Source organism: Sapajus apella, unplaced genomic scaffold, assembly GCF_009761245.1.
Source record: "Sapajus apella isolate SASKATOON/1434 unplaced genomic scaffold, GSC_monkey_1.0 scaffold66, whole genome shotgun sequence".
Classification (NCBI taxonomy): Eukaryota; Metazoa; Chordata; class Mammalia; order Primates; family Cebidae; genus Sapajus; species Sapajus apella.
The window spans coordinates 11,587,887-11,609,150 of record NW_022437006.1 but is presented as its reverse complement, the minus strand read 5'-3'; the positions used below and the strand labels follow the sequence as shown (position 1 = coordinate 11,609,150).

The 21,264-nt window shown below is 54.6% G+C and overlaps 1 protein-coding gene and 2 long non-coding RNA genes across 5 annotated transcripts in view; 2 read left to right on the top strand and 1 right to left on the bottom strand.

The window, feature by feature from the left end:
* Positions 1–21,264, top strand: part of HDAC7 (histone deacetylase 7) — a 37,555-nt gene that overhangs the window by 4,030 nt on the left and 12,261 nt on the right. Inside the window, exons 2-11 of one of the 3 annotated variants that reach the window (XM_032248412.1) lie at positions 14,034–14,084; positions 17,286–17,473; positions 17,600–17,690; positions 18,034–18,145; positions 18,760–18,875; positions 19,116–19,241; positions 19,940–20,031; positions 20,221–20,331; positions 20,468–20,648; positions 20,854–21,050. In XM_032248412.1, coding sequence (XP_032104303.1) covers positions 14,034–14,084; positions 17,286–17,473; positions 17,600–17,690; positions 18,034–18,145; positions 18,760–18,875; positions 19,116–19,241; positions 19,940–20,031; positions 20,221–20,331; positions 20,468–20,648; positions 20,854–21,050 — 1,265 coding nt within the window. Of the gene's footprint in view, positions 1–11,252; positions 14,085–17,285; positions 17,474–17,599; positions 17,691–18,033; positions 18,146–18,759; positions 18,876–19,115; positions 19,242–19,939; positions 20,032–20,220; positions 20,332–20,467; positions 20,649–20,853; positions 21,051–21,264 lie in introns of those variants that run through there. The other 2 variants (XM_032248413.1, XM_032248415.1) reach the window with 2 other exon arrangements.
* LOC116530359 lies at positions 773–21,104 on the bottom strand. The gene is made up of 3 exons (XR_004259959.1): positions 21,094–21,104; positions 13,567–13,574; positions 773–887 (listed from the first exon to the last, which is right to left on the bottom strand). It is a non-coding gene; the product is annotated as an uncharacterized LOC116530359 (long non-coding RNA).
* LOC116530358 lies at positions 876–3,947 on the top strand. The gene is made up of 3 exons (XR_004259958.1): positions 876–1,075; positions 3,629–3,634; positions 3,937–3,947. It is a non-coding gene; the product is annotated as an uncharacterized LOC116530358 (long non-coding RNA).

Below are 21,264 nucleotides of genomic sequence, written 5' to 3'. Positions count from 1 at the left end.
CCATGCCCGGGTAATTTTGTATTTTTAGTAGAGATGGGGTTTCTCCATGTTGGTCAGGCTGGTCTCGAACTCCTGACCTCAGGTGATCCGCCCACCTCGGCCTCCCAAAGTGCTGGGATTACAGGTGTGAGCCACTGTGCCTGGCCAGGAGTGGCTTTCTAATAGAAGTCCAGATGTCTGCTTATAAAACACCATTTCATTTGGGATTCTCAAATTTGGGTTCCTGGACCATTTGCTTCAGAGTCACCTGGGGAATGTGTTAAAAATAAAGATCCTGGGCCAGGAGAGGTGGCTCACACCTGTAATCCCAGCACTTTGGGAAGCCGAGGCGAGTGGATCACCTGAGGTCACGAGTTAAGAGACCAAGCCTGGCCAACATGGTGAAACTCCATCTCTACTAAAAATACAAAAAATTAGCCGGGCATGGTGGCGTGCTCCTGTAATCCCAGCTATTTGGGAGGCTGAGAGAGAACTGCTTAAACCCAGGAGGCAAGGGTTGCAGTGAGCTGAGATCGTACCATTGCACTCCAGCCTGGGTAACAGAGCAAGACTCTGTCTTAAAAAAAAAAAAAAAAAAGATCCTGGCTGGACGTGGTGACTTTGGGAGGCTGACGCAGGCAGATCACTTGAGGTCAGGAGCCTGGCTAACAAGGTGAAACCCCATCTCTACTAAAAATACAAATTTATTCAGGCGGGTGGCGCAGGCCTGTAGTCCCAGCTACTTGGGAGGCAGAGGCAGGAGAATCACTTGAGCCCAGGAGGTGGAGGTTGCAGTGAGCTGAGATCGTGCCACCACACTCCAGCCTGGGCGACAGAGTGAGACTCTGTCTCAAAATTAAAAAAATAATAAAGATCCTCAGGCCCATTCCAGATTGACTGGTCGGAATCTGGATTTTAACAGGTGCTTCAGGCGATTCTGGGACAAAGCTGTATTTGAGGACCACTGCCTTGGGCCAACCTCTTCATTTTTTCTTTTGAGGAAACTGAGACCCACAGAAGATACGTGGGTTTTCTAAGGTGACAGGGCCATTAAGAGGAAGGACCAAGAGAAAACTCAAGGCGTCTAAGACCTGTCGTGGACCCAATTGGGCTGGTGCTAATGGGGGCTGATCTTTCCCCTGGGGTCTTGGCTTTCCTATTTCCTGATCTGGCTCTTCCTGCCACATTCTGCTTTCTCCTTTTTGGAGAAATCCTGGAACTGTTGAGTGTCAACCCTAAAGGTCAATGTTGGCAACCAGGGAACCATGTTACTGAGCCAGTCATTCAGCAATTCATCCATTCACTGGATCCTAGCTGAGCTTTACAATGTTCCAGGTACTGGGTACAGATATGCAGTGAACACATAGGCAAGGCACAACATCTGACCTCAGGGAACTTCCACTCTCGTGGAGAAGACAAACCGAACAAGTAAGCAAGTAAAGGAATGAGTATGTGTGACTAGTTCCACACTGCGATAAGCCCTAAGAAGGAAATGAATGGGGCACGGCAATAGAGAATAACAAGGTGGGACTTCCTTTGATAGGGTGGCCAGGGGAGGCCTGCCTAAGAAGGTGACATGGATGCCGGCTCTCGCCTCCCCAGGCTGGAAGGGAGCCGTTCGAGCCTCTGGAGCCGTGCTTGGGAACTACCTGGATCCAGGTGGAGGTCCTGGGCTAAGCAATGGCGGAGGGTTGGAGCTGAATTGCCAGCCTCTCACTTGGCATGGAAACCAGCAGTCTCCTTCCATCGAGTAGAAGGTTGGCAGAAGGGAGAACAGAACGGGGAGCTGCACAAGGCCAAGATCAAGGCTGCTCCCTTGGTTGGGGAGCATGCTTTTTCCTCCATGGGGCTGAGTCCATAGCCCTGTGGCCATACTGAATGTTGAGAAGGAGGCAGGAGCCTCCTCTCCCCAGGAACTCTCCTGTTTCACCTTCCTCCCACCTCTTTCCCTTCTCCGTCATCTCCCCAATTGGGGAACCTCTGTGCCAAGTCCCTCCCCTCTGGTCTAGCCTGCTCCCTCTGTGGCCACTGGGATTTATTTACTTGGCTCAGGAATCACCAATGAGAGAGGGTCAAGGCCTACAGAGGACCTGGGCCCTGGAAAAGAGGAGAGAACCAGAAGGGCAGGCTGGGGTTGGGACCAGAGAGGACAGGGCTTAAGGGAGAGTGGAGGCTGGGACACGAGAGGTACACCAGGAAGACCTGAGCCCATGTGGCCCTTTGGCTGGGCTCTCCAGAGTCTCTCCTGGGCACTTGGAATCTCCTACTCAAACTGAGGGAGACTCTGAGACCAGAGGGCCAGATGGAACTGATTCAAGCCACCGGCTCTACGTCAGCTGGGAGGAAATGCCCCTATCTGGTCCACCTGCAGCCCTACGGCTTCACCCCTCTCTCAGGAGGTTAACTTTCACATTAGCAACTTGAGCTTCAGGTTCCGGCTCTAGGCCAGCAGGCTTCAGCCCCTCTCACCTGCAGCCTCTTCTCCCAGAAAGGTTTTTCTGCGGACTCAGAGCTTAAGGCTGCAGGAAGGTATTCCCTGGCCTTGGCCCTTTCCTTAAAGACGTGAGTGTCAGAGGAGCCCTCATACCAGGTGGGCTTTCCCACCTGCACACTGCCAAGGCTGTCTTTCCACCCTGGGTCTCTCTCTAGAGGCTGCTCAGTGTTCTCCCTGACTCCAAGACCTTCCCTGCCCAAGCTCCACAGCCCCCACAGCAGGATGGGGAGGGGACTTCTCGCAAGGAGGGCCCTGGGCTAAGCTCACCATCCTCACCCTGTCTTCACACCACTTCCTTTTTCCTCCATGTTGGCTACAGGGATTGGACACCCTAGTGGTCAGAAGCTTTAGGCCTATAGGGTCAGCTTCACCCTGGGGATCCTTAGGGGAACTCCATTCCCCTTCAGTTCAGCTTCCTCCCTGCAGGGCCTGTTCCAAGGAGCCGTGCTGTGACCCCTGAGGTGACCCCAGCCCAGAAGTCCCATTCCCCTCCACCCCAGCCCCGAGAATGGCAGGAGCAGCGGGGCAGTCTGAGAGTTACAGGTTCGGAAAGAGTCCGGGGTGGGGGAATTCGGCAATTGGGCTGTAACCGTCTTGTTTTGCTTGCCCCACAAACCTGCACGTCCGGGGCGTCCGCTGCGCCCTCCCGGGCGCGTTCAGGTTATAGAACTGCTCTCAGAATGACAGGCTGGTGGCACCCGGCTGGGGCGGGGGGTGGAGAGGTGAAGGGGGAGCCCCAGGCAAGGGGGAGCTGGAGGGTTAAAAATAGCTGCAGCCTTGTTTCGGTTAGCAAATGTGGAGGCGGGGAGCTGGAGGCGGGGCGGGCGGCGGACGATGTTTGCCCGCAGCACAGGGCTGTGCTTCCCCTGGGTCCCGGGAGTGAGTCACGGCGGAGACGCTGAGGAGGTGCTGGCGCAGCACCCCACCCCCACGGGGCGAGGGGCTGAGCGCAGGCTTCTCCCCCGGCTTCCAGCACTAAAGGAGGTGTGACTGTCCCTTCCAGGCCACCTTGAGAGTGAGCAAGGGGTATCGTGTGATAATGGGGAAGAAATGTGCCATTCTGACGCTAGAGACCTGGTTTGAATCCCAGCCGAAAGGTGCGGGATCTTGAGCAAGGATGCTGATGGCTCTGAGACTCGATTTCCTAGTTTTAAGCGGGGCGTTTCTCTATGCATATGTAAACACTTGGTGCTTAGAGCACTCTACAGATGTTAATTATCGTCTTAGACCCTACTGTGTCCCTGGCAAAGCCTGGCAGGAGAGCTTCCTGTAAGGACGCAGAGGGAGGAATGGGATGGCCTTCGCTCGGTTTCTCCTGCAAGTGTGATCATGGGCACATTTCGCTCTGTGCCTCCGCTTCTTCATCTGTAATGTAAAAATAATTACAGTTTCAACTTTATGGAGTTGCTATAAAGATGAAAGGAGATAATGTAAATAAAGTTAACTCCGTGCCTGGTATGAAGTCAGTGCTCACTGAATATTTGTCATTATTATTAATGTTATTGTTCATATTTTCTGAAGGTCAGGCATAGGGAACATTGCAGCATGAAGAACAGAAACTGGGCCTAGCCTCAGTTCACAGAAAAAACCAGGCCAAATCCCTGTTCCAGATTCCTCCACCCATCAGGGCCTGGAACAGCCAGAGCCTGTAGCCAGAAGTCATAGGGTGGACCCCTGCTTCTCTCCTTCACTTCACCTCCCCCAGTCTTACCCAGTGAGGCAGGGGGAGGAGGGACCTCAGGGCCTTGAAGCCAGCTGGCCCTGGAGAGGGGCTGCTGTGCCAGCTTGAGGAGGGTCTGGGAGGGGCTGCCCCTGATGGCCCTGCCCCTGATGAATGGCCCTAATGTGGAGTGGAGTACCTTGCCAGCATCTGCTGGCGTGACCTTTATTTTAGCCCTTCCTTGTTGCTCTTATGAAGAACATGAGGCAGAGGAGGGGTGGGCAGGTCAGTGATGTCAGCAGTGAGTATTCCCAGCACAGCGGCTCTGGAAGAGGCATGAGGCATTTCTTTCAGGAAATGATCATTATTCAGCCAGAAGGCATTCATTAAGTAAGTCCTGACTTTGTGCCCAGCCCTGTGCTGGGCCCTTGATGGGATTCTGGAGAGGCAGAGGACACACTAGGTTGTAGAAAACATGGAACCTCAGAGTATAGATGGTTCAGGAAGACACGGGGGCGATGAAAGCCCTGTGGACTAATTCTCACGGGAACCCGAGGTCACACTTTAACTTTGCAGCCAAGGGCTGTACCATCGTTATGTGTGTCTATGTACATGTATATGCTGCTTTATTATTACAGAGGCAGTCCATGTGCATTGTGGATACTCAGACAGGACAGACCAGCAAAAACTAAAAAATAAAAAACATCACAGACCCGTCAGTGAGAGATCACTGCACACCTTTCCATTTCCTTATGTGTCTTATGTGTTGTAATTTTTACCAAAATGAGATTACTCTGCATATGCTGCTTTTTCAGTCAGTGATTTCCACCTTCCATTATGGTAAATTTTCATCTTACTGAATTCCCAGTTGGCCAGAAATTGTCCTTACGGCTGGTTTGTCCAAATCAGTGCCCAGGACCATTCATCTGTATGTTGAGTGCCCTCTGAATGCTGTGGAAGCACCCTGGCTGGATTTGTGATCTGGAAAAACCCCTTCAACCAAGACTCAACCAAGGCTGCAAAAGGGGATCAGGTCGCCTGGAGAATCTACCAACTAGACTCCTGCGGTCTTCAAAAATAATAGGCAAAACGAGGGGGATTCTAGGGCACCACCGGGATGGGACCTCTAGGATATTTACTTTCACGAATGTTACTGTGGCATCCCTGTGAGTGTCAGCATTCACAGCTTGTGGCTATTCACATACGAGATGCCTTAGTTTGGTTTGCCTGGTTCTTACTGAGTGCAGACCAGGGTCTCCGTTGTGGCTTCCGCCTTCCTCTGCCCCAGATCCAGGGATGCTGATAGCCATGTGGCTGTGTTCCTAGTCTCTAGGAAGCTGCCCTGAAGGCAGATGCTCCCTATTGCACTTGTGGGTGCTTCTAGCCCTTCCACCTTCCCAAGGCCTGCCTGTGGGTGAGGCCCAGGAATGAGAGACAAAGAAAGAAAGAGAGAGACCTTTTCCTCCCAAGAGAATTTTCCCCTTTGTACCCACTCTGAGGGTGACTTGCTCTGGTTATGCAACCCGCATTTTGTAGAGGGCTTGACAGTTTCCAGAGAGCTCACGCAGCGTTTGATCCTCCGTGGCGGCCCTGGGAGGTTTGCTTGTTTAGTTATACCCTGCTGGAGGCAGCTAACAGGAAACGCTATAAAGTGTTTAAACGGTACACTTTAAAATGGTAAAATGTACATTTAAAAAGCAAGGAAAATAGAAGATGAAAAAGAAAGTGAGGATGGCAGGGGCGGAGCACAGCACGCTTTGTGGGAACAGACTGGCACTGGGAGCATACCCTAGGACCGCACTGTGTCTTACATCCCCTTGCCCCCTCGGTGGCCTCACCCCACCCCCTACTAGGAGGCAGGCTGAGTTAACAGTCCACACCGGTGTACTGATGCTAAGCTTAGCTTCTGGAGTCCCAGCAGCTACACTTACCATCTATATGACCTCAGCAAGTTTCTGAACCTCTCCAAATCTCAGTCTCCTCACTGCAAAATGAGAATAATAATAGTATCTAGGCTGGGCCTGGTGGCTCACGCCCATAATCCCAGCACTTTGGGAGGCCAAGGTGGGTGGATTGAGTGAGGTCAGGAGTTTGAGACCAGCTTGGCCAACATAGTGAGACCCTGTCTCTACCAAAAATACAAAAATTATCTGGGAGTGGTGGCACGTGCCTGTAATCCCAGCTACTTGGGAGGCTGAGCAGGAGGATCGCTTGAATCTGGGAAGCAGAGGTTGCAGTCAGCCGAGATCATGCCACTGCACTCCAGTCTGGGTGACAGAGTAAAACTCTGTCTCAAATAAATAAATAAATAAATAAAACAGTATCTACCTTACAGAGTTGTCAGGACTACTTGAAGTAGTACAATTAAAATGCTTAGTGGGGCGGGGCGTGGTGGCTCACGCCTGTAATCCCAGCACTTTGGGAGGCCATGATGGGTGGATCACTTGCGGTCAGGAGTTCAAGACCAGCCTGGCCAACATGGTAAAACTCCATATCTACTAAAAAAAATTCAAAAATTAGCCAGGCATGGTGGTGGGTGCCTGTAACCCCAGCTACTTGGGAGGCTGAGGCAAGAGAATCACTTGAACCCAGGAGGCGGAGGTTACAGTGAGCTGAGATCCAGCCACGGCACTCCAGCAAAGAGAAAAACTTGGTCTCAAAAAAAAAAAAAAGGTTAATGGGTTAATGGGAGGAGATTGCCCCCTGCCAAAAATGCTTAAGACAATAGCCAGCACACAGTAAGCATTAACACGTAATTGTTGATCATTATTAATATTAATTAATAATTAGAATACTATTACTGTTGTTGATACTGTAACTTAAACATTTCCCTGGCAATCTTGGGAGTGGGCCGCGTGGCCTTGTGGGTGGCACAGGTGAGAAGAGTGAGGAAGGCACATCTCCTTGCTCGGCCTGCAGCTGGCAGCGGCAGAACCAGTGGGCAAAGCAGGAGCTGGGCACACAGAGGGGCAGGGTCTGGCTGAGGAGGGCCCAGGAGCTGGGGGTGACAAGGAGAGCAAGGGAATGAGTGTGACACTTCAGAGGGGAGAAGGAGCCGCCCCTAGAGGCAGCCTGGGGCGGTGACTGTGCTTCCTGCTGGGACAAACACTGGCCTTTGAGAAAGACTGGCTCACACTGGCTGCTGAGAGGGAGCAGCTGGTCTAAGTGGGGCGCCAGAAGGGTAGAGGAGAAGGGGAGAGATGAAGGCAGAGGCTGGCAGACTTATCCCCATGTTACAGATAGGGCCTCAAATTTTGCCTGCTCAGGATGTTTTGCTTATGATAGGAAAGATGGTGGTTAGACATCATGGTGAACTTCCTATCTCAGGGATTGGAGATACTGGAGCAGAGGAGTGAGGATGAGTGTGGAACTTATGTCTTTGAGGGCTTTTCGGAACTTAGAAATCATTCTAGGGTAGTGTGGACTAGGGGAGCTCACTGGCTCAGGAATTCCCTAAGTGGGCAGGGCAGTGCAGGGGCAGGACCAGCTGTAAGCCGAAGGCTGTGGGTAACAGGAAGTAGATGCAGGCGCTCCAGGCCTGCCACCCTAGGAAGTAGCTATGCCCTCCCTTTCACTATGGACTTGCAGGGCAGGCTGAGTGGTGGCCTGAGAGGTCCTAGGAGGTGGACAAGGCTGGGAGGACCCCTGTTTTTCTCTGTCAGAGAACAGCAAGTGTTCCCAGAGAGTGCCAGGCCCAGAAACCAACAGCCATATGCAACTCAGAATGGCTCAGCTCCCTGGCCTCAGGTTCTGCCAGGTCTCCATCCTTGAGGAGAGGACACGGGGTAGAGCAGGGGATCTGGGGTGGGCACAACAAACCAGGGAGGATGCTTTCCCACCCCCAGGGAGCTCGAGCTGCCGCTGCCATGGTTACATCTGCTTCCTGTTTGATTCATCTCAAACAGCAGAAGTAGAGGTGGGAGGGGTGACGCTGGCTCCCAGCTCAGGCCACCGCTGCGTGGGGCTGTTTACAACAGTCGCATGTGGGATTCCCAGAAAGAGACTCCAAACCGGACATCCTGCGGCTACAAAATACCCAGGTGTCAAGAGCTAAAAATAGCTGCCTCAGGGCCCCAGCTGCCCCGAGGTAGCGGAGAAAGGGGCACGCTCATTGCGGAGGCAGGAGGCTGGCCTTGCCGTCCTTACATCCAGCCTCCTGCTTGGTGCACAGCTGCTGAGCCTGCAGAGCTTCCCTGTCCCCTTGCCTTGGACTGACGGAGGCCTTCGTCTGGGTAGGCAGACATTACGGCTGGCTCACCTGGCAGCTGAGCCTCTGTCCTGATGGGCAGCTGGCTCCTCTGTCTATACAGAGGAATGGTGCAGCTTACTTTGGGACATAAATGAGAGAATCCTAGAGGGACTTCAGACCTTCTAGAGAAGGGATATGGTAGGGCGCTGAGAGCAGGGGAGATGGCACTGAGGCTCCTCTAAGACCCCAACCCATTGCCAGCCCCCTGTTCCAAGCATATAGTCCCAAATCTTTGCTTGGTTTCTACAAAGTCAACAGTTGCTCCAAATGATTCTTTGGGACTGTCTTCACGGGCACCCAAAGATGATGTAGCTTCTGCCCTCTCACCTGCGCAGGGCTGGGGATTGCTGCTGGCATGGGTCCCTTTGGGGCTGTGTGATTTTTTCCCATCTTTCTGCATGTTCGTCTAGGTCCTGCAAGTGTCCTGTGCCGGCTGGCCTGTGGCGAGTGGGAATGCTGGGGAGAAGGGGTGGAGTGTGTTGGTTGAGAACATGGATTCTGAAGCCCAATTGCCTGTGCTCAAGTCTCAGCTCAACTTCTGCCACTTGTCTGTGACCTCAGACAAGTTATCTAATACTGCTGGGCCTCGGTCAACTCATTTATCTAATGAGAATAAAACAGTAAAGACCTCAGAGGTTTGTCATGGGGACTAGATAAGTTAGCAAATATAAGGCACTTAGAACAACTTCTGGCGCATAATAAGTTGTTCACTTAGAGAAGTTCAGGTGGAAGAGAAAGGGAAGAGACATAGCTAGGAGAGACTGAGGATAAGATACAGGGCAGGGAGCCTGGCGCGGTGGCTCACGCCTATAATCCCAGGGCTTTTGGAGGCTGAGGCGGGCAGATCACTTGAGGTCAGGAGTTCCAGACCAGCCTGGCCAAAATGGTGAAACCCCATCTCTCCTAAAAATACAAAACTTAGCCAGGTGTGGTGGCGAGCGTCTGTAATCCCAGCTCTTCGGGAGGCTGAGTCAGGAGAATTGCTTGAACCCAGAAGACAGAGGTTGCAGTGAGCTGAGATTGCACCACTGCATTCCAGCCTGGGTGACAGAACAAGACTCTATCTCAAAAAAAAAAAAAAAAAAAAAAGTGAGACAGGCTGAGAGAGATGGGATGGGGCAGGGGCATGCATCCAGGAGAAAATGGTTTGTGGTAGAGGAGGGAAGAGAGTTGGGAGCAGACACTGAAATGTTAATGCCAGAAAGGAGGCTGCAGACAAGTGCAGGAGGCGAACTACTAATCGCCACCACTGAGGGAGCACCCACCATGTGCTGGGTGCATCACACCGCGTTGCTGATCTCAGGTGACTTTTTTGAAGTAGATATTCTTTTGATTTTTTTGAGACATTCTCTCTCCGTCTCTCAGGCTGGAGTGCAGTGGTGCGATCTCAGCTCACTGCAACCTTCACCTCCTGGGTTCAAGCGATTCTCATGCCTCAGTCTCCCAAGTAGCTGGGATGACATGCACCAGCCACCATGCCTGACTAATTTTTGTATTTTTAGTAGAGATGGGATTTCACCATGATGGCCAGGCTGGTCTCAAACTCGAACTCCTGACCTTAAGTGATCTGCCCGCCTTGGCCTCCCAACGTTCTGGGATTACAGGTATAAGCCACGCCCGGCCTGAAGTAGGTATTCTTAGCTCCTGATTACAGATGGGGCAGCCGAGGCAGGTTAACTTGTGTTTCTGGCTTTCCCTGCCAGTCACTGAGCGAGTTGGAGCTTAACCCCATCTGACCGCAAAGCCAGTGTTTTCGGTGCTTTAGACCTTCAATTCCCTCACAGTTTGTGGCCTGCTAGACTTCATGTGGCAGGGGCTTCCAGCCCACTCTCAGCTTGCTGCTGGGTTCTGGATAAATCTGAGCAGTGCCAATCAATGAGCAGTATAGAGAATTTCTGGAAGGGAGAGACCAGAAGCTGTTAGAAAGGGGGACTTCCAGGAAGTTCTGGGGAGTCTGGGATAAATGAGAAACTCATCCTAACAACTTTTGGGCTCTCTGAATTTTTTTAGTATCTGCAAGTATTGTATGTGTTCAATTGTGTTTAAGACTCTAGGTGGTATTCTAAACTCCTTGAAAATAAGAACCAGGTTTCATTCATCTTTCCATCTTTTCAACCCTTAGATCAATGACTTTCCATGGAAGTACTACCTGCACTTGGGGTCGACCTTTGTGTTTTCCCTGTATTGGTCTGGCTTGGCTGGCTGGGTGGCTGTGACCTAGCCCCTTCTTGCTCTTTCCTCCTCTGTCAAGTGAGAGTGTTGATCTGAACGATCTCTAAAGCCTGGAAGAAGAGCTGATCCTCTGTACTCAGCCCCCACTCTGTGTCAGGGAGTCCTGGCAACCACATTGTTCTTTCTCCTGTTTATTTATTCTTGGATCTTCCTGAAGCCATTTCACTGCCAGCTTTCATCTTCTCTGCCAGCCCCATGGAGAGTCAAGCTTTTTCTAGTCTATGTCAGGGAAAGAGAACCAGAGACAGCAACCTCGGGTGTGAAGGGAGTTAGCCCCGAACCTAAGACTGTGGCCTCCTGCCATTGCCTGCTTTCCTCTTGCTGCTGGGGCCTAGGTCTTCCTGCTCCTTCCTTTTTGCTAGTCAAGAGTCCAGAGAGGTGGGAACAGCCTTAACAAAGACAGTGAAGGTAAGTGGGGACGATCACTTGAGCCCAGGAGTTAGAGACCAGCCTGGGCAACAGGGGAAGACTTTGTCTCTGCAAAAAGACCCAGAAAAACCAAACCAAACCAAAACAAAACAATTTAGCCAGGCGTAGTGGTGCATACTGTAGTCCCAGCTACTCAGGAGGCTGAGGCAGGAGAATCGCCTGAGTTCAGGAGGTCAACACTGCAGTGAGCCATGTTCATACCACTGCACTCCAGGCTAGGCATTAGAGCAAGACCATGCCTCAAAAATAAATAAATATAAAAAAGACATTGGAGACATTGGGAAGGGGGTTCTAGGTGGCAGTGCTCCTGGGGAAGCCCTCTGCCCCACCGAAGACATGAAGTTCCTGGGAGAGCAGGTGGTTTGCAAGGCTCAGGTTTTCGTCCACCTTGTGCAGATTTAGAAGGCAAAGTCATACCTGCTGGGCAGGGAAGACCGAGGCAGTGAGGTAGGAGCAGTAGGGAAGCCAGTTTGTTCCAGGTGCTTAGAATTGTGTTTGTGTCTACTCTGGAGGTTGCTGAGGGCTGGGGTGCACTCGTTGGTGCAGGGGCTCATAGGTTTCTGGGTAATATCAAGTATTCTGGTTTCAGAAGGTGACCTGGTAGGCCCACGTGCCCCAGTGCCAAGTAAACTGTTTCTCAAGTCTGCTGCAGTTGCCTCCAAAGAAGATAGAAAAGGGGAGTAGCTAGGATTCCAAAACAGAGAGCTTACCAACCTGGCTGAGAGCCATGTGGAGAAGGGTCCCGCCCTAGACAGTATTCCTGGTCCCTTGGGTCCATTTACTCCTCATTTTTTTTTTTCAGTCTGATCCCAAATTAGTAGTTACAGCCCTCTGAGAGAGACAGTGATGAGAAAAGAGGTTCCTACACTCAAGCCAGAACTGGGATGCAGGCTGTTCATGCTCTGGCTTCAGTTCATCTACTGACAGGGCGCCATTAGATACCATTCCTCTCTCTGGGACACAAAGAGAGCTGTTCCCAGGTCTTATCTCTGTTGCTCTATGCTCTTCTGAGCTTGATGGCCCTTAGCACAGGGCCAGGGAGTGGGGGAAAAGCAGAACTTTTACTAGGAATTGCTATTGGAAGCAGCCCCCATTGCCAACATGTACGCAGTCTTGCACACGGCTTTTCTGAACAGACTTTATATTATGGGTTATCACCACAAAACATCCCTTTGGGGCCTGGTGGCCAACACCACAGAGTTCAGGGCCATTAATTTTTCTCCCATCCAGAGAGTGCATGGTGTCCAGAATCTGTGGTTACCAGGAGAGCGAGGTGCAGAGAACCTGGCTCTGCTCCCAAGCATGATTGCTGCTGACCAGCCCTTGGGCAGGGACTGGGGAGGTGGGAGAGAATTCCCAGGTGGCAAGGGACTGGGAGTGCATCCTGGAGTCCAGTACAGAAACCTCTGAGGGGACCAGGTCCTGTAGAAAAATGAGGTACTAAGAAAGCCTGGGATTGGCGGTTATCTTGTTACGGGGAGGAGAGTTTGCCTCTGGGGCCCACCACCTTGAGAAATATGCATGCTGTGGCTCAGGCAGGCGGTCAAGAGAGAGTCATTGTATTTGATTTGCAAGTTACTAACAGAGACTGCCATGTGCCAGCAAGGTGTGGTGCAGATAGGCACGGCTTCCACATGTCACCACAGAGATCATGATAAATGAAGGGCCAAGGTGGCAGACCCATAGTGAGTGCTGTGGAAAAAGAGGAGGGGGGAGATTAGGGGGAGCTTCCCAAGGAGATAGACTTGGTCTGGACCTCAAAGGATGGGCAGAATTTTAATCGGTAGAGCGGCATCTTCTGACCAAGCTTTGTCATCCAAAGCATGGAGGGCAGTCAGCGGGAGTCTCCCTGTGCCTAGGCTGCCCCTCCCCAGCAGCGCCTGCCTGCAGGGAGTTCTCCTTTCTCAGCTCTGAAGAGGAATGGTGGCTGCCTCTGAGACACAGAGCCAAAGGATCACCCCAAAAGTTTCTCAAAAATACCCCTTCTTCCCCAAGTCTGACTGGCAGAGGGCTTCTGTGTCCACCCAGTACCCGCTCCAGGCAGCCTCTGGGTCTCCTGGCCTCCTGTCTCCTTGACCCTGAGCTGGACAGCAAGAGGGAAAGGTGTCTGCCGTGGACTGGTGGCCTCAGGGCTCATCCCTGCCTTCTCCAACCCCAGCCGGCCTCCACCTCCCCTGGGGGCTTTCTGCTGCTGACCAGCTTTGGGCCCTACTATAGGTTTGCTTGCTGGGCTTAGGAGCCTCGAGAGAGGTAGCCATTTCCTAAAGAAAAGATTTCTGTCTCAGATTATCTGGGAAAGAGGCTGAGTCGGTCCCTTCTCTGAGGAAACAGAGGCAGCAGGACATAGGATGGGGCAGTAGGAGGAAAAGGGTCTGCACTGCAGGGTCCTTGGGCCATGCACTCCTGACCTTACCACTTCACAGTTCACAGTTCCCACCAGATCTGACCTGACCTCTGGGCCATGACCCAGTCCCTCCCCCCTGTGGAAACCTCTGTGTCCCCACCTGCTCCTTTCACTCCCACCTGGGAGGCTCTGAGCAGGCCGGGCTCCCCCTCTCCAGGTCTGCTCCCCCCAGCTGGGCTCTCCCACCTCTGGCCCCGCCTCACCGGCCCTCTTCTTTCCCTTGGGCAATAGGAGCTTGGTTTGGCTGCCCAGGGAAGATCGTATCTGACCACAGAAGGGAGGGCTGAGGGCACTGCTGGGTGAGCTGAGGCCTCCTTAGGTTCTTGCTGTGGCCTGAGCTCAAGTCACTCAGAAGGTTGCCTGAGGAAGAGGGAGCTGGGGAGCCCTCTTCGCCAGCAGGGGGACTGGAGGAGCTGGATGGGGTGGAGTTTTCTCATTTCGGTTAGCTTCTGGTGGAGGTCCCAGGCTTTGGCATGCTCAAGCTTGGAGTGGCAGGGAGCAGGCCTGGCTTGACCCTCTCTCCTTCCTGCTCCTTCTCCTCACCCCTTGCTGCAGCTCCTTCACTCCGTCTCTCTTCTCTCTACAGATGGGACCCAGGTGAGCCCGGGTGCCCACTGTCGCAGCCCCACTGGCACAGGTAAGAGTCAGGCCTGGGGGAGCCCATGGTGGGGAGTGGAAGATGAGGGGTGGAAGGGCAGTAAGAAGAAGAGAAGCTGAGGGGTCAGAAAAGCAGGGTCGCTGGCTGATCCACAGAGAGCCAGGAGGTAGGGGCTCCAGGGAAGGGTGAGGAGCTGGGGTGAGAGAGGCAGCTCTGCATACCGGCTGGGTGCAGTGCTGGGAAACACAACAGGAAAAGGACAGACAGGATGCCAGGATGCCCTTCTCGTCCTTGCTGGGTGCAGTGAAACAGGAAGGAAAGTAATAAGCTAATATTTATACTTAGACCCCTGCCCCACGTCAGGCACCAGGCAAGGTGTGTTCTTGTGTGTGGACTCATTCGGTCCTCACACCAGCCCTGCAAGGTGGGCATGGCAGCCCCTGCAGGACTGCTCTGCTGGAGAGGAAGGGTTCTCTTGCATCCGTGCCTCCTCCCACTGCCTGCCTGGGCCTCCTCTGCTGCTGGGCTGCCCTGGGGAAGGACTGGACTTCCTGCCACTGCTTTGGTTTAGGACATGCCCATGGGGCCAGGTCTGCACTAGATGCAGTCTGCCCTTCCTTCAGCGCAGCCAATATCAAATGAGGGTCTACTGAGTGCAAGATATATAGCCTGACGTGTACTAATTCCATATAGCAGGGAGAAATGGAGCCCAGTCATCCTCGTTGCTTCAGTCCTGGCTGTTTAAAAGCTAACAGGCAGGTTAGGGAGGAAGGTCACACAAATACAAGGAGAAAAAAATAGTAGAATGCAATAATGTGACCAGTGCCCTGTGAAAGGACATGGATTCAGGAGTTTATCCATTTGTTCAAGAATCATTAATGAGCCCTGTCTCTGTGCCAGGGTACTTTCCTGGACATTTTAGGAGGGACACAGATTTATTCGTTGATTCCACGTTTGTGGCTCAGACATGGTACCTGCCCACAGGGTGCTAATCCCGGCGTGGAACTGCCACGTGATTGAAGTCCAAAAGAGGGAGGAATGCTAGGCACTGGCTGGGTCCAAGGATGAGGGAGGACTCCAGCTGGGCTTTGAGCAAAGAGTAGGATTTGGAAAAGCAGAAGGGTGCTCGCTTCGGCAGCACATATACTAAAATTGGAAAAGCAGAAGGTAGGGATGAGGACAGCACAGACAGGGGGACACTGAGCAAAAGCTCAGAGAGAAGAGACCTGGATTTGTGATGGCCAAGGTGGAGGGTTCATGTTCAGATGCAGACCAAATTGAGAGAAACCGAGTTAGGACCAGACTGTGGAGCCTCACAAATGCTAAAGCACCCTGAGAAGTATTTCCAGGGCTCCAGGTGGAGCCCATCCTATACTCTCTTCTGCTGTGGAGGCAGTGGTCATGCAGAGAGTGAGGGGAGGGGCCCCTGCTGGGGGGACTGCTTACAGTCTGTGTGTGGCTGAAGCCACTGGTCTTGAGTCTAGGTGGCCGGCCTTGGTTTCCCTAAGCCCCTCTTGCATCATCAGGGGAGTCACCCCAGGAAGCCAGGACACAGAACATGGAAGGACTGAGACCTTTCCTGGGGCAGGAATGTATTGGTATTGGAGACCCAGACTCAGCCCGAATGAGAATCCAGATTTCTTGGGAGGCAGCGTAAACACCGGGTGGTGCATTGTCTACTGCAGGCAGCATCTGGGTGCACAGGCATCAGCCGTCCCTCTGGGGCACTTGATATTCAGGGGGCATGGCGGGCACCTCCTTGCTGGGCTCCTTTCTCATGTCCTCCATGTCACAGTCAGGGAATGTTAGAGTGAATGCCTACTAGTGACAGCCTACTGCAAACCCGTCTTCTTTGCCTAGTGAGAGCCCCTCGAGGGGAGGTGAATTCCTGAAAGTTGGTGGGAAACTGGAGTACCTGCCTTGGTAGGACCAGAACCCATGCTAACTCTGCCCCTAGCTGGGTTCCTTTGGACAGGGCCCTTCCGCCCTGAGCCTCAGTTTCCTTATTTAGAATAACAAGATAGTAATGTCTACCCCCCCAGGCCAATGGGTTGATGAGCTGAGAGGGCTTTGTAGATGTTCATGCAAAAGTGCTGTGGATGTAAAGATTGTGGCTAGGAGTGGCTGGCTTGGGCCTGTAGGCCGAGATTTCTGACTCCTAGACTAGTGTTTTGCCACAGGCCTTTCCAGCTGTCCTCAGCCCCAAACCCTGAGGATAGTCTGTGGCTGTCCCACTGGGAGATGCCCAGCATTGGAATTGCTGAAGGAGGCCTCTCCAGGAAGGTTTCTCCACTTGTGTGCCCTCCCATGGGGCCGGCCTGCTCCCACCCCCACCCACTCCCCCTTCTCAAGGATGAGCCCACTGCAACAGCTCCATCTCTGTGTGTCTCAGCCTCTCTGGCTGCTCAGCCCAGCCTGGCCCAGCTGGCTATGCTGGCATGGACCCTAGTCTGGTGGCCAGTTATAAATAGCCCCTGCACCCACAGCCTTGGCAGGGTGCTCCTGGCGTGGGTGCAGAGGACAATTGAGAAGAGGCAGCCGTGCCTGCCATCCTGACCATGCCAGGCCCAGAGCTGCCACAGAGGCACCCAGGAGCAGGCCCAAGGGCACACAGGGCCTGTGAGCTAAGGAACCTGCCCTGGGCACAGGGTTCTGCAGGCCCAGGGTGGCGGTCAGGGCTGGCTGTAGGCTTGAAGCATCACTGTATCCCATGACTGGGGTTGCGATGGGAGGGTGGCGATCCAGAGGGCCTGTGAGGCTTGGAGCTGGAGGCGGAACAAAGTGGGCCTGTTTGCCTGCTCGATCACCTCCTTTGAGCCCAACTCAATGGAGAGCAGCTGGGCAAATCCTTTGATTCCAGGGAGAGATGAAGGGAGGGAGAAGGCAGGGCCAAGATGTCCCACCATAGGGCCTGAGCTCATCATAGGTCCCCTTAGCCCTCAGCCCCCTGCCCGAGGAGGAGCATGTCTAGTGGAAGAGCATTGTGCATGGAGTCGGAAGCCTCTATTCAAACACCACCAGCGAGACAGTGTAATCGGACAGTTCATGTGACCTTTTCTCTCACTAGCAAAGTAGAATTGATAATACCTGCCTTGCAGGACTATGACAAGGACTAAGTGAGGGAAAACCTCACGAGAGGGTTTTGCCATTCTCAAGTGAGCCCGAGGGAGGTGGTCAGGCTGTAGTCATGCCTCTGAGGACAAAGTTTCCAACTTCACCTGCCCCTCTCTCTGTCCCCAGGCTGCCCCAGGCCCTGTGCAGACACATCAGGCCCTCAGTCCCAGCCCATGGACCTGCGGGTGGGCCAGCGGCCCCCAGTGGAGCCCCCACCAGAGCCCACATTGCTGGCCCTGCAGCGTCCCCAGCGCCTGCACCACCACCTCTTCCTAGCAGGCCTGCAGCAGCAGCGCTCGGTGGAGCCCATGAGGGTAAAGATGGAGCTCCCCACATGTGGGGCCACCTTGAGCTTGGTCCCCAGCCTCCCTGCCTCCAGTTCCCTACAGTTTCAGTCCTCAAGTCCTTGTCCCTTCCTGGGCCTCTGGTCCTGCCCACAGCTCTCCATGGACACGCCGATGCCCGAGTTGCAGGTGGGACCCCAGGAACAAGAGCTGCGGCAGCTTCTGCACAAGGACAAGAGCAAACGAAGTAAGGATGAGGCTGCCCCAGCCAAGCCCAGCCCAGCCCCACCAGCCGGGTGCCTGTGGCTGCCTGTGTGGCCTGTGAGCGCTGAGATGGGAGGGGTGCAGCCAGCTGGGCCTGAGCTGAGCCTTTCCCTCTGCTTGCCTGGCTCTGCCTGTGAATGCGTGTGGGGTGTGGGGGTGGGGGAGTGTCTGGAGGCTCCAGGGAGGGGTAGGGCCTTGGGCTTGGCTCTTGTCTGGGGAGTCCCTGGGATGCCTCCTACTGAGGATGGGGACAGAGCCATGCCAGGGAGTGCCACGAGGCTGTTTGTCCACCCACCTGCAGCCCCCTCATGTCTGTGCCCCAACAGGTGCTGTAGCCAGTAGCGTGGTCAAGCAGAAGCTGGCAGAGGTGATTCTGAAAAAACAGCAGGCAGCCCTAGAGAGAACAGTCCATCCCAACAGCCCCAGCATTGCCTACAGGTAACGCCCTCCTCACCTGCTCCCTCCTGTCCCCACATGCCCCCCACGTGTTAGCCATGAGCACACACACTTGCCCCCTTCCTCTCCAGCTGCCACTCCCAGTCCTTACCCTTCCTCTAAGCATAATGCCCCCAAGCCCCTCTCTCAACTGATACCTGCCCTCTTCTCTCTTTAAATTTTCTCCCAATCCTGCCCAAGGCCCTTCACACACACACACACACACACACGCACGCACGCACGCACGCACGCACACACACACACACCCTACTGGCTTTGTTTCTTGCACATATGAGCCTCTTCTCTTGTTATATTTTCCCTGAGCACAAAAATGTCCTGGTTCCCCGAGCAGGTTCCTAGTGCAGGTGACAGAGCCTCTAGTGGTCCCCTCACCCAAGCACCTGGCTTCTATGCCTAGGTCAGAGCTCTGCACGGTGGCTGCTGGAGAGGACAGGTGGCCCACTGCTGCCACCTGGAGATGGTCCTCATCCTGCCTGCCCCACACTGCCCAGCCCTGCCTGCTGCAGCCTCCTCCACAGGTCCCAGGGCCCATGCTCAGGGTGATGCCTGTGCAGTGTCCCCATCCCTCTGAAGCAGCCTTGGCACTCATTCTGCAGAACCCTGGAGCCCCTGGAGACGGAAGGAGCTGCCCGCTCCATGCTCAGCAGCTTTTTGCCTCCTGTTCCCAGCCTGCCCAGTGACCCCCCAGAGCACTTCCCCCTGCGCAAGACAGGTGAGCTGGACAGACAGGCGGGACCTTCCAGACAAAGGAACAGGGAAGGGCCCTGGACATGGGCAGGAGTGTGCAGGGGTGGGCAGGCTGGGCTGGGCCAGGGGATCGTCGGTAGGCTAGGATCTTCTCTCTGGCTCTCCCTTCTCTTTCCTGGACCCATAGAGATGACTGGGACTGAGGGACTAAAGGGTGGGAAAAAGAGGTTGGTGGGGGCCTGAGTGACGCTGGTGCTCCCCACAGTCTCTGAGCCCAACCTGAAGCTGCGCTATAAGCCCAAGAAGTCCCTGGAGCGGAGGAAGAATCCACTGCTTCGAAAGGAGAGTGCGCCCCCCAGCCTCCGGCGACGACCTGCAGAGACCCTCGGAGGTGAGGGCCAGCCAAGCGGGTGTAGTTGCCATCCTCAAACCTGGCTGGTCTTGTCCCTTTGGGTCAGGCCCACCCAGACAGGGGTCTCCCCTCCCTAAGACTGCCATGTGTGGTTGTATGGGGGTGTCTCACATACTTGCCGAAGGCAGGGAATTGGGGCTGAAACCCAGCCCCTGCTCTATTAGCTGACATCTCCCAGAAAAGGAGACAACCTTTAAAAAAAATTGTGCAAAGGTGCTGTAGGCCAAAGGTGGCCTGCCTTCTTCCTGCTCTTATGGTAAGAAAGCAGGAGGCCACGCACGGTAGCTCATGCTTGTAATCCCAGCACTTTGGGAGGCCAAGGTGGGCAGATCACCTAGGTCAGGAGTTTGAGACCAACCTGGCCAACATGTCTCTACTAAAAATACAAAAATTAGCCGGGCATGTTGGTACATGCCTGCAGTCCCAGCTACTTTGGAGGCTGAGGCAGGAGAATCGCTTGAACTTGTGAGGCGGAGGTTGCAGTGAGCCAAGATGGCAGCATTGCACTCCAGCCTGGGTGACAGAGCGAGACTCCGTCTCAAAAGGAAAAAAAGCAGGAAGCAGAGGTGCCCGTTAAGGAAGGGGCTGCCCCAGGGTCTCCTGCACCAGGCGGCCTGGCTGTACCCTCCTGCCCACCCTGGCCTCTGACTGCACTTCCCTCTCTCCCCAACCCTCAGACTCTTCCCCAAGTAGTAGCAGCACGCCCGCGTCAGGGTGCAGCTCCCCCAATGACAGCGAGCACGGCCCCAACCCCATCCTGGGCTCGGAGGTAAGGCCTTGCCGAGACTGGGCTCTCCTGGGGCAGTTCTGAGGCCCAGTCTTCTTCTAGCTAGTGGCCCTGCCCTGGCTGGGGCTAGAGGGTCTGGGCAGCCCCTGCCAGAGCCTCCTGGGTGTTCTGGGGAAGGCGCACCAGGGTAGAGGTCTGGGACCGGTGACCCTCGCCCTGCTCCCATGGCAGGCGCTCTTGGGCCAGCGGCTGCGGCTGCAGGAGACTTCTCTGGCCCCATTCGCCTTGCCGACAGTGTCCTTGCTGCCCGCTATCACGCTGGGGCTGCCCGCCCCTGCCAGGGTGAGTGGCTGGGGTGCCCACCCCCACTCCAAGCCCCCCCAGCTTCTTTCACTCCCTTTTCCTGCTGCCTCATCCCATCACCTTTTGTTCTCTGCTGGAATCTTCTTCCCCGTGACTTCTCCCGCCTCTCCCCTAGGCTGATAGTGACCGCAGGACCCATCCAACTCTGGGCCCTCGGGGGCCGATCCTGGGGAGCCCTCACACTCCCCTCTTCCTGCCCCATGGCCTGGAGCCCGAGGCTGGGGGCACCTTGCACTCTCGCCTGCAGCCTATTCTCCTTCTGGACCCCTCAGGCTCTCACGCCCCGCTGCTGACTGGTGAGTCTGCTGCTTCTCCAGGGAAGGGCCTGGGTCCCTGCACCCTGCTAAGTGCCAAGCTTGGGATGGGCCCATCCTTCCTCCCCACCTCTGTCCCCCATCCTGCGCATCACCCTGCAGCCCCCTGGACCCCCACCCTATACCCTTGCTTCCTTGCATTGCTCCCTGTGGTTCCCTCCTTATTCCACCCCCTGATTTTTTGCAGTGCCCGGGCTTGGGCCCCTGCCCTTCCACTTTGCCCAGTCCTTAATGACCACCGAGCGGCTCTCTGGGTCAGGCCTCCACTGGCCACTGAGCCGGACTCGCTCAGAGCCCCTGCCCCCCAGTGCCACTGCTCCCCCACCGCCGGGCCCCATGCAGCCCCACCTGGAGCAGCTCAAAACTCACATCCAGGTGATCAAGGTGAGAGGAATTGGGTAGTGGAGGTATTGAAGGGGTACTTAACTGGGGCCTTGGGGGCCAAAAGAAGAGGGGTACTTAGAAAGGGCAGGGATCTAGAGGGCAAAAGAGTGGGGGGGATGTGGCTTCTGGGGGCCCAGAGCTGCATGGCAGCTGGAGTCCCAGCAAGATGACTGGCTGCCTGGTCCAGCCCACTGCCTCCCACCCCATGCCCCTC